Source organism: Lonchura striata, chromosome 1A, assembly GCF_050655825.1.
Source record: "Lonchura striata isolate lonStrDom1 chromosome 1A, ASM5065582v1, whole genome shotgun sequence".
Lineage (NCBI taxonomy): Eukaryota > Metazoa > Chordata > Aves > Passeriformes > Estrildidae > Lonchura > Lonchura striata.
In genome coordinates, this window is record NC_140741.1 from 65,284,507 (window position 1) to 65,297,520 (window position 13,014).

The 13,014-nt window shown below is 37.4% G+C and overlaps 1 protein-coding gene across 21 annotated transcripts in view; it reads right to left on the reverse strand.

Moving 5' to 3' along the window:
- MAGI2 (membrane associated guanylate kinase, WW and PDZ domain containing 2) overlaps positions 1-13,014 on the reverse strand; it is a 696,944-nt gene that overhangs the window by 491,610 nt on the left and 192,320 nt on the right. For all 21 annotated transcript variants that reach the window (XM_077783658.2, XM_077783653.2, XM_077783651.2 and 18 more), the window contains one exon: positions 883-999. In XM_077783658.2, coding sequence (XP_077639784.2) covers positions 883-999 — 117 coding nt within the window. The remainder of the gene's footprint in view (positions 1-882; positions 1,000-13,014) is intronic.

Here is a 13,014-nt window from a genome sequence, read left to right on the forward strand (position 1 = left end):
AAAAAACATACAATAGTATTCACAACAACTCAGCTTTCAGAGTATCCACTGATTACCATATAAAGAGCACTGCCACTTACTCAGTATTCCTTCCTCTGCTTATCATTCCAGTGTCAAGCCTGTAAGTTCAAAAGTGCACTCCTTTTTTGCCAAAACCAGAAGACCCATTTTATGTCTGGTAAGCAATTATTTTATGAGGGAAGAATAATGGAACTTCAGTCCATTTTAAATGATATATTGTCTGTCAGCCAAGTAAATCTGCTCTGAAAGGCATGGCCCTGACAGTCAGACATGTCTTGCGTGATTTTGCTTAATTTCATGTCTATTGTCAAAGTGCTGATATAGTCAATACCACAAAAACCACTTTAGAGGTTTCAGAATAGTTTGAATATTGACTTATGTGGAACACAACATATATGTAAGACAATACAAACTTTCATTGCCATGCCTGTTGCATTCAAACAAAATCTAGTTAATATATTTCTTCTGTTGCCCTATTGCTTTCTACATCCAATGGCATTATTACATAATGGATATGTGAAACATGAGGCAGATCAAACTCTCTCTGTTGGACATCCACTGCACCAGATCAGAAAACTGCTTTTTTTTTCTCTTTAAATTTGTGCTTTCTGAAACTACAGAAGAAATAAGATTATTATTACTCTAGAGACAGCTTTGAAAACACCACCAAAACATCAGCATTGCCCAGCTGAATTTCTCAGCAGTAATGTAGAAGACTGGAATGAGGCCACAAATCTATTTACAGGAAGGTTGTTTTATTCACAGACCACCTCTGCATGCATTGCAAAGGGCCTCAGCAGCACTCACCCAGATAATCTATTGCCCCTAAAAGGCCAGGTCTGTCCATCTGCCCCTACTTACATGGCACCGTGCGGAGGTAGAGGTTGTCTCTTATGATCTGCTGGAGCTCATGGTCCACCGAGCCTTTCTGGAACCGCAGATTGAGGTAGTGACGAAGGTCCTTATCAACGATGCCTCCTGTCAGGGCAAAGACAAATGGAAGTGCCATTTAAAATTATATTGCTTTGATGGAAGCAATGCATCACTTGTGAAGTCTCTGTGGCTCGTTCTCCTTCATGTTTATGTCATGATGGAGGACAGAAGCACACAGAGCTTTCTGGTTAAAGCATGTGCTTGGTACAGTATCTTTTACTGTTGATAATTATAAAGGTTAAAACCAGTTAATGACAAATAACTGGCTAAATCTGTACATTCAGAAAATACATATGGGATTATAGACAGAGCTGTCAATTTTCTTTCTGTACAAAACTTGAACATAGTTTTATCATACAACTACAAACATATGTATATAAATAATAAAGTATTAGGTATTCTATTTCCCACGACCTTGTACCAATTTCCCATCTTATTAAACTAAAAGTCTTGGTTCAAAATCTCTCTGCAGTGTTCAATATTTTTAGTCCATGTGTAACTAGAATAAAATGTGTTTGTACTTAGCAATGATATAAATGTTATGTTTTGTTTTATTTCTTTCTGATAGAACTCAGAGCTGAAAGAGAGACTACCAAAAACAAGGGTTCATATTTTATTTCCACTGCCAAAAATGTCATTACAACACCTCAGCAAAGCAGTGCAAATGGGGAAAAAAGTGAGTTAAAAACTTTGTGTTTGCCATATTTACTATAACTTTAGGACAAAACAATTTAAACTAGTGACTGGTGTATGATCTTCTACTATGAAAGGCATATCTATAAATCTAATCCAACATGATTAATAAGCATTTCCCAATATAGTTACTTCCCATTTCTTCTAACCTTGAATAAGGATCACATTTATAATTATGGAGAAGTCTATAAATAACTCAATTTCTTCTCTCTCTGAAATTCTGACATAGGAAAAATATAGAAAATCATTACTACATTGAGTTCTGACATATATTCCCAAGATGAAAAACTGCAAGTAGATATATCCCTAACTTGTTGCTTCACACATGCAACATTAAAACATTTTTTCAAATGTCATTTGCTATTGAACCCTCTGCCAAAAGTCTTATTGACTTAAACTATACAAAGATTTTCCTGTAAATAGGAACACATAACATTCCTACCAAATTATCTGAAAGTTTCTGCAGAGCAAAAATGGTTATATATTAAAATATATTTCTTCTTACAGAAATCCTATTTATCTGCCTACTTTAAGTCCATAATGTTATTACTGCTGCTCTTCGTCAGTAACTTCAAAACCTTTTGTTCCAGGTTTATAAAAAGCTTATAAATAATTTCTCCCTTCTTTAGCTAAAGGCAAAAAAGCCAGCAACTTTCATAATGAAAAGAAGGAGGGGAAAAGCACCCCAGCTTATAAGACACAAAATACCTGAATGCCTGGTTCCCTGAGGCTGAGAACTTCCATATGGATCTCTGTTCTTCCAGGATCCCCAAGCTCTAATTAATCTACTACTTTGTGCCACTAACCCTGTTTCTTGCAATAGAAAAGATTTTACAGATGAGACCATCCTTACTTCTAATTTCTTGTGAGATTTCCCAGGAGGCTGCAGAGGAACTCTCTGAGTCTGCTGTCCTGCGTGACCGCTGCAGAGCGTAAAGGTCCTGCAGCCCCTGCTCTGCTCACTCTGATACACAGAACATGCCCAGTGATGCAAATGCTTTTTGGCAGCCTGAGAAAATGCCAGCTTGAGAACAACAGCTGCAGCCTGCCCACTGACACAAACCTGAATCGTTCAACTTATAACATTAGTAAGTTTAGGAACCTACACAGATTTCTGACCCTCAAAGTGCATTTTTTATTTACAGCCTCTTGTTTCAAGCACAGTCATTTAGTTCATTTAGTTCAACATGTGTAATGAATGCACTAAAACCTCCAAAGCACTTCATAAAAAGAGTCACCTGATACTTTTGGCAAATTGCATATTCCAAACTAGAAATAAAAATGTGTATTTACAGGAAGAGATGTCTACAGCCTTGCATTAGTTACATGCAATTCAAAAGCAAATTTCTAAGAGAAATAAACAGAAATAAAATCATGGTGCATAGGAAATAAAACTTCCAAGCACAATGGAAACAATATAATTTTTTCTTAATATCTGAGTGTATAGTGTAGAGTTTTGTTGATTTTAAAGAGCAATCATTTTAACTACAATTAACTACAATGTACAGTTACAAATTTTATTCTTCAAAAGCAATTGTGTTCTCTGAACTAACTCATGTTTTTCGATTTTTCAATACTTTGGGCACAAGCTACCTTTTTTTTTTTTTTTAAATCCGGTCCAGTATAACAATGATTTTTTTTTAGTTCATCCTTTCAATTGCCATTCTTCTGCTTTTCTGTAGCTTACCTGATGCTTTTTTAAAGCATATTGACTCCAGAAGTGCTTTTGTGGTATTTGAAGCACCTGAGCTTTGGAGCAGCCTGATCCTTTTGAAGCGCAATCAGAAAAACATCTTGCATGTGCAGTTTTGAATCCATAAGACTTTTTGTAAGAAAACTATAGTGAATTTCAAATATTTAAGCCAGCCTTGATTCAGCAGCAGTGAATTACAGTTTGTGTTACAGACTACATAAAGCAATTATTATTATTACACGTATAATAATTATGGGACTATGTCCTCCAAAAGGCTGAAAATAAGACACAAAAAATGTTACCATTTGGTTTACTTTGGAGGGAAAGAACAGTGACATTGACAGTAAGTTCAGAGAAAAAGAAACAGGGGAAGAGCATTTTTACAGTCAGTAACTAGTATTTAATGGTGCTATCCAGCCCCGTTAGACAAGTGACTGACTTGGTTTCTGCAGAATTCAACTTCCATTTATTTTCTCTTTCTGCAGAACATCGAAAGCTACTGAGATGTTGAAAAATTCCTGACATGAACCTAATCCCCTTCTTTTCTCTTATCCCCTGGCTGCCCAGGGTGGAGGAGCAGGGGGCAGCGCTCGGGGACCAGCGGTGCCCATGGCGCCGTTCCGCGGCTCTGGCGCTGCCCGGGCTCTGCCCTGGAGCCCAGCAGCTCCCCAGGCACGTCCTGCTCACTGCTTGGGGCAGCAGCACGAGGCACTGGCCTGTGGCAGAGGCATCACGCACCTCAAGCTTTAGGAGCCCAACCCAGAGACCATAACATAAAGGGTTCTTTGGCCACTGCCACAGGAGGAGGCTGACTACTGCGTGATGGAGCATTCACTGGCTTGCAGCCAGGCAGTGCTTTTATGCTTTATTTTCTTTTTGCTGGCTTGAGGCCTGTGCTGTGTTTCAGTTTCATTTCACTCCAATGAACCCCCTTGCTTTGCTAGCTGAGAAGCATAGGTTGTGAATTAAATGCTTCCAGTAATGATCTCTTGCATAATGTATGTGTGGTTTAGGTACAGCTACCAATCATGATGGCAAACTCATAACCATGACTGAAGTTGATGCCAGACATTATAAAATAAGACACACTTGGCTGAACTAAAAACTGTTCTGTTTGCATGTTATACTTATGAATCTAATGAGCAAAGAATAACTTTTTAGTGTTTTAATGCATTTCTCTCAGGTTTGTTTGTCTTTATAAAATCTAGTAAAAAATTCCAATCAGAAAAGAAGTACAATAAAGAACACATGGACAAAAGGGTACTGAATAGTTTCTAACTTACTAGAAAATTCAAATCTGGAGATAATTGCCATTTCCAAGAAAATGGCAGGGACAAAGGTTCAAATTTCTCTAATTCTAAAACTTGTAACAGTTTTTTGCAACTTCCTATCTGGTAACTCACTGATGCTCCAGCTGGAGTCTACACTTGCATTATATTTTCCATGAAGAACATGTAAACACAAACATCCCTCATGTTCCTGCAATGGTAGCTCTAAATAATTTGTTTTACCCTTAACACATTTTTATTGGTGTAAATTTTCAACAAATACTTCTGAGTATTCACCCATTAGTATTTTTTATTGGTGTAAATTTTTAATGTAAATTTTTAAAATGTAAAGATTTCCATTTCCCTGGCATCTATAAATCCTCCTGGTTAGAAATATCTAAGTGTAAGCAAGACTTTTAGATCTGTATTTGCATCTGCACATGCTCTGCATCTGGAGAAACTAAAGGGAATATCTTAGTATTGCTACTCCGTGAAAACAGATAAGCTCATAAACTTTCATTATAAACTACTCCCTCTCTTCTACTGCCCTACTTTAATCAGATTAGCTCTCCTTTTTTTTTTTTTTTAACAAACCTCTACTTCTGACTGTAAACATAAACCACATATTTGGCAAAATCAAATGCCTTGAATGACCTGGCTTTCACCAGCTTCAGCAGGAGTGCTCTACTGGAGAGTCTCATCCAAATTATTTATTCAGGTGGTACCTGCAGCTTCATATCCATACCATGGGGTGGGTCCGTGGCCATCTGACAACAGCTCAAGTTCCTCTGCACCTCTTCAGTAGAACACCTGCAATTTGCTGCCTGCTAGATTAATTTATCTTTCACTGTTCACAAATAATCTAACTGACCTTTCTATAAGTAGCCTAAATGGTGACCTAAGTTCCTTAAATCAGCTTTAGCAGGAATATCTGATTTATTATTTTTATTATCGGCTATATCAGATTATTATCTCATTTGTTATTATTCCTTTACCCAGGAAGGTGAGTGCAAGAATATTTTTTGTGACTCTCTCTGGGATATATCAAGAATATCATAGTCATCACAGGTAAAAAGCTGTGAGCATGGTATACGTGCTCATTTCTGAATGTCTTTTCAAATGGTCTGGTAAGAATCCACAATACCTTAAATTACCCTAGAGAACCCATCCTAGTCATTCCAATAATTTTAGTCACACCATGACCACTTATCTTTAAACATCTCTATAATTGTTTTCATTCTGTCATATACAACCTCATATTGTGAGGTGACCTGTAATTCCCCTCTTCCTGTCCTCACACCCACACACCTCCAGGCTGATGCAAAAAAAAAAAAAATCAGAAATGAGCAGCAGTGAGGGATGGGCACCACACAGCTGTGAGAAAGTCTGTATCAGACACAGTTCCTAAACACTCCCTCTATCTTACACCCTGAAAGATTTTAAGCATAAACCAAAATTTCCTGCTGTATCCCCCAGTTTTTCCCCAGATGATTCTCTCAGAAGAGGAGCACCACAATTTCTTTTTTCCTGCCACAAGTTCAGTGATATTTTACTGTAATAAACTTCAAAAAATATCCTTAAGAAAGCCTTCATTAAAGAAAAAAATATGATTACCACTACTCATATGAATTCATTTTGTACAAATGGTACTTTTAAAAAAATGAAATATGTCTTATTTTAGTACTTGATTAATAAAGATCTCAGGCATTTAAAACATATGAGTCAGTATAAGATTATTTACTTTAATAGTTTCTTTAACTGGCAACAGTTAACCATAAAAATCACTTCTAAGAGAGAATATGAAAATTCCAAATAATATGAAAACTCTTGGTTGGATTTTAAAAGGATTCATTATTAAAATACAGCCTGTAGTTAAGCCTATTATTTGAGGGAAATAATTCTCAACAAACCTATCTAGTGCTCAGATTAATATGAGTGTTGGCATTTCCCCAGTCACAGTATAATGGGCGTACTCAACAAGGGATGATCCTTCAAGTCTCCATGAAAAACATGTAAACACCGTAACAGTAAAAAATCACTTTAGTAAATTATAAGAAGCACAGTTTTCACTGCCAGCCATCAGCTGAAGATCACATATTTTATTTTAAAGTCTTTCTATCCCTAGATTAAACTGTGCATCATCTTTGCTCTTCTGCCTGCCTTTCACCACTACCTTCAGCCAAGTCTGCCATCTGAATTATCTGCAAAACCTCAAACCTTTGGGGTAAGCTATGAGCTCTGTGGAACATGTGTGATGGAGAGCCAAGAAGGAATTATGCAAGAAAAACCTCAAGGAAAAAATTAATTTCTTTCATATTTGAGGCTACTCCAATAAATTGTATTCCATGATCCTTTAATGAAGCTCTAAACAAGTTTCAAGGCTTTGGAAAAAATTAGATCTTGGAATTCTTCTATGTGCTATATACAATGAAAAAAAATTTTAAGATCTAATTTATTTATGGGAAATGACCTTCTCTTTCATAGCCTGCAATTTTGTAGTCTTTCTTTTTGGGTATGGATTTTATTACTAACCTTTTTGCTTATGGATCTTTTACATACACATGTATCATATTTATAGCACTTAGCCTTACTCCTTAGCTTTATTCTTTGATTTCTTCCTCCTAGTGTTTTAAATTCAAAATTTTAAAATAGAGGATTGTAGGACTTACAGGTTAAAGTGCATGGAGATGGCACTACATCCAGATCATATTAAAAAATCTGCAATAAATTCTAGCCAATGATTGATTTTCTCCATTATGAGAATTCATATTTGGATGTATATCTCCGTACAAATATGTAATTCCTTAATCTCTACAGATGATACATTCCACCTGCTCTCCTCAGACCAAGAGACTGGCTGAGGTTTGCACACTCTTTGATCTTCACAGGGGAGAAAGTTTCCATTTGTTTCTGGGAACAGAGGAGTCCTCCCTGCCTAAGGACACCCTGGCTTTACCTCAGCTCTGTGGTACACCTGCCTTTGTAGCTGCTTCTAGGGCAGTCTGAGGAGCAGATAAACAGGATACCCTGGAGCAGCCACAAATGAGACCAGCACCACAAGGGAAGACTGGTTCTAAGAACACTGTAAAAGCGTATCATTCCCTGGATTTATTTGCTTAGTTTTTGTGGCTAGCCTCAAGCCTCTGTTTGAAATGTGAAGACACAAGTGTGCACTGTGCTGGAAGCAAAAATGTGGTTTGTAATGATACAGAGAGGTTGTGTCAGCAGGAGAATCAACTGAGCCAAACACATCTGCATTTTGTACTTTAGCTCAGATTGCTGAACTTCAGCTCCTATTACAGTATAGAGCTCCACTCCTCATGCTCCAGAGTTTTTCATTGCAAAGCCAACTGCAGCACCTCCCAAAGGCTGCTAGCAGCATGCAAAATGGAATTTCTAATCTCAAAGTTACCCCAAGTCAACCTCAAAAAATGGACATTTACCCAGTAAAACAATTTTGTACCTTTGCTGTTTAGAGGTACTTTGTTTTGTTTTCTTCAGTTAATTTACTGCTGAGCAATTTTAGATTGAAGTTGCTGGGAAATGCCATGTTTTACCTGGCTGGTAAAAAAAGTCCAGCTGTCATTCCTGTAACAGAGAGGACAGTTTGGGGCACTTTGCTTTCAGAATACTCATCTTTTATTTGGTGTTCCATTTAATAAGCACATAAATAAAGTGATGTTCAAATAATGCTTCTGTTGTCTACAAAACCTGTTTGGAAATGAACTGCCTTTTACTCCAGTTTTTCAAATTCGCTAAAGCTAATTATGAACCAGCTGTTTGTAGATGCCTCCAGTTTATCAATGATTTGGTTTTTAACTTACACACAAACTTTAACAACTGTCACTGAGATATTTAAAAGACGCATGTTGTTCCTACTAGACTTGCTACAAGGCAAATAATTATCTTTATAGATGTTTTTGACATACATAAAATTGTAAGAGATTATACATTTACTTGCAAAATGAGAATGTCAAAACCCACACTCATCCTGCGCAGTCATATAGAAGGCAGCAATATTTTCTCTTGAAATTTGTACATATTTACAGAAGCTTTTACTAGCAGTCAAACACGAACTGGCATTTAGATGCTCCCACTCTGGGAAATCTCCTTCTATTTGGTCAAAGGGTGTCACAACATAGTATGAAATTTGCCAATGTTTGTTATGTAACTGAGCTCTCAGATACAGTTCCCAAATTTCTAGAAACTGACTTCAAGAAGTCAGTTGGAAAAGGGAAAGAATACAACTTATTGGTATTCTTCTAAAGACAAAGCCTCTTTGGGAACTGATGGCACATAAAGATGAAAACTCACAGAATAGGTTTAACCAGAGATTGACTGTATCATACTAAAAACATTTGAACAGATTAGTAAGGCTGGTTTTAGCTTCAGAAAAACATATTGTTCTTTGAGTTGGATATATTTCCAGGAAGATGCTTTGTGTTCTGGGAAGATCTGTATTAGTCAGAAACGTCCAACAGACAAATTTAATTAATGAGGGAAAAAATGTCATAAAGATGTAAGAATTTTATTTTTAATCAAACTGTAGCAAATATTTTTTATGTGCATACTTGGAAGAGAAAAAACACCCATGTGCTGCTTACTGACATGTTCATTAGAAAAAAAAAGAGACAAACTGAGTTCTCTGAAAAATGCAGCATTAATCTGTAATACACAGGAATGGTGATAATGGGGCTCTCGTTTGTTCTGCCTGGATACAAATTGTGCCTCACTCCATCAGTGTAATTCTCTGTGCTTCAAGGGTGACTCACCAAAACCCTGAAAAACCAAAACCCTGTAAAATCTCTTGGGTTCAGCTGGTGGGGGCCCAGCTGTAAGAAGGGCCTGCTCAGCCAATATTCCTCAGGAATTGCACACATGTCTCACTTGTACCAAAAGCCACCTCTGCCGTCCACATCCAGAGCCTCTGCAGTCCCCCCTGAGCTCCATTCTGGGCCACCTGCCCCTAAAACCTGGGTAGATATCCAAAACCATGGACAGACTGGCAGCCTTCATGAAGGTTCTGTTACAAGTTTTATTATTCAAGCAAAAGCAGAATTTATAGGTTCAAATTTCTCTTCCAGTGGACATTCTCCTCTCCTTGCTTTGCAATAGGTAAAGCCAGCTCCTCACAAAAGGAGACAGCAATTGATCCTCACCTTTAATGGAAAAGTTACTGTTCCGTTTAATACTCTTTTTCTATTAATATATCAGTACAACTGTTCATTTACTAGTGACAAAAATATTCTTTTTCTCTAATACTTATTTCATTTTATCTTTGTGGAAGACAACTGTGATGAAACTTTGAGGTCTGACATGTATTTAAATAAAATATGAAAGACTGAATTGGAATAAGGGCATAATTTTACCAGACTTGAATTATTTGAAAGGTATTTTACTTAAATCATAGCTGCACAATTTTAATTGCTTGAGATAGAGACTTATTTTCCTTACTTCTGGAAATAATATTGCCATATTAATAGGCTGTGAATTGCTGACACTTTGTAAAAAGAAAAATTAATCTGGGTATAAGAATCCCAGTAATACACAATTTATGAGGGAAGTAAGCTCACAGAGGTTACCATTGTATGAGTTCTAATAATAGTTTAAAAATATGATTTAGGCTGGTATCTGAATCATGGCAGCCCAGTTTTTTAAAGGCTTTGCAGCATCTCAGTCTGAATTCATAATGTACCATGAAAAATCGCTACTATAGTACATTACTTTCTTGCTTTCTAATAGTCATAAATAGCACAACAGCATTTTGTAGACTTTGTACTCAAGAAACTTGTCAATCGCAAACTCAGTTTTGCAATAGATAATCTGAATTTTTCAGAGTTCACAAGATTATTGATAATCTCTGAGACTGAATTGCATATATGTTATCAAATGTGTTTCCTTCCCTGAAAATGGTGATTTCCAGAATTAAGTTTCATTCCTGTGGTATTCATGTGAAGTCAAAACAAGAGTAAATCACTGAGAAAAAATTAAAAGGGGAAATGTTTTGCAGCTATTTTTCAGCAATGGGAAATTAAGCTGCAAATAAGCCTGAGGCTGAGAAGGCATCCTCCAGTTTATAAACAACACAATACTGAGCATCAGTTGTGTCACAGCCCTCTGCATCTCACTTGGGTGGGATGCTCCTCTCGGCTTGCAGCCCACAGTGGCACCACCCTGCAGTTATCACACAAGCTAACCAGGACAGTCAGAAAATTTCTCAGCACACAAAATGAAACAAATCATGCTGGAAATCGAGCAAGTGGCACTTCTGTCCCCAGCCAAGTGCAGGTGAGTGCCTGGGCGTGTTGAGAGGCCACTGGAGCAGTGGATGCAGTGTTTAGCCCTTGTGGGATAACACTGAAGTGGTGATATGCCCTGCACACTAAGGAACCTGCATTTCAGTCAAGACAGAAGGGAGTGAAGAGAGTGGAGTGCTTGAGGTCACTTGGAACAAATTCTGCTCTACTAGTGGAGCAGGTCATTATCAAACAAGATATATATATCAAACAAGATATAACTAGACTAGCAATAGATGTAATATTTAGAGATTTACAAGAAAATCATGCTGTTCATTCCACTGAAAGGGAATTAACACCCTACTTAGGTGTTAAATATAACAATATTTGTCATAAAAGTGCTCAGCTCCAGGTATCAGAACATTTCCCATCAGAGAACTATTCTTCTGGATCACATTCTGGGTCATTATGTTTGGTGATCTGCCTCTGACAAACATTTTGTCAAGGCAGAAAAAGAACCATCATAGTCTGGGTGTTCTGGCTGTGCAATGTAGCAGGGCAGACACCCTCCCTAATTCTGCTTCTGAATCACTCCCACTGAGGATACAATTCCTAGTCACTCTTTTTTATACATACAGAAAGGAAAATCTTCCTACTTGTGTCAGAGATAAGCTGGCAGGATGAAATGAAAGCAAATAAATAACCACAAAATACAACATAGAGATTTGTAGATGACAAAGCTAACGATTGTCATGTACTTACTGCTGACAGAGCTTTCTAAGCAGTGCAACACCGTTCTTCATTTCTAGGGACAGCCAGACTGCATGAGCCCATGTCTCTGGGTCAGACAAAAATAATATATCCCCAGCATGCGAACACAAAGTAGCTTCAAATTATCCTGCTCTCAAAAACCTACAAAAATGGGACTGATTTTCTAAAACAAAACAAAAAAAAAAGAAGCATTTTTAATGCTACTCAATAAACACTTCAAAATTGCTTTATGTGTAGCCCATAGAGCAATGTCTTTATGCCATCAAAGGTACCTTTTGTGTAGAATGGTACTTTAGCATGAAAGACAGCACTTGGTCTTGGAGTACTGAACCAGCTGCTCAGTACATGAAGAGGCTGTTATGTTCTGGGATGGTCTCAGTTGGTTAGCTGAGTCCCCTCGTGCTGATTTAATTAGCACTGCTGGAAAATGCAAATGACCAAAAGAGACACTGCGTATTGTGCAAAATTAGATTGTGAAAAATATGTGTGCTTACATAATATGTTTCAACAGAGCAATGAAATGCTCCTGTTCCCAGGAGCTGCAGGCAGGCAGATGGTGGGTACTCCAGCAGGATCATGCACTCTGCCTGCAGAGACACGATGCCCTCCACCTCTGGGGAAGAGACTGCTGCTGCATTTCTTTAATACCCCTGTTTGCTGAGCCACAGAACAAAACACACAATTACAGCTGGACTAAAATTGCTCACTCTGCATCCCCAGAAGCGGAAAGGTGTCACATCAGGGGACAAAAATGAGATGACAGAGCTGTAGGTTCACTTTGTTACCCTTCAGGCACATTGTCCCCATGGCTGTGATATACTGGACTAAAATCAATATAGTCTGTAGTTCAGGAGTATACTTAGTTGTTTTGCACAGAATTTATTACATTTTCACAGTTGTTACTTAATTAAAAGAGAACACTAGAGGGCTAAAATCATGGGACAATAAAGAATTTGGCAAGCCACTGAGGTGTGGATTAATACTTACACATTTCCAGTTTTATCTGTGCATGCTAAGGTCAATATCAGTCTGCATATGGTACAAAGCCATTAAAAAAGCCTCAAACACCAACATTATCAAGCAGGATGTTACTATAATTTCACCTGCCTTCCTCTGTTGAGATTCTGATGCATACCCCATAAAATATTAGCTCTGTACTTTCCCAATTCCATTTCCTTCATTTAATGCTACAGGCCCAATATACTGTAAGTAAATTTTACACCATTTAAGAAATGCCAGCAGTCAATTTACCTTTTTCTATTTTTAACATGCTTGACAGCATTAAACTAGCATGCAGATATAATGGAGAGATTTATGGTTTTAAATCAGGAAGCTAATAAAAATTTTCTGTTTCTCTAAGACCACAATAAAACAGGAAATTAAAACAATAAAAGGCCGG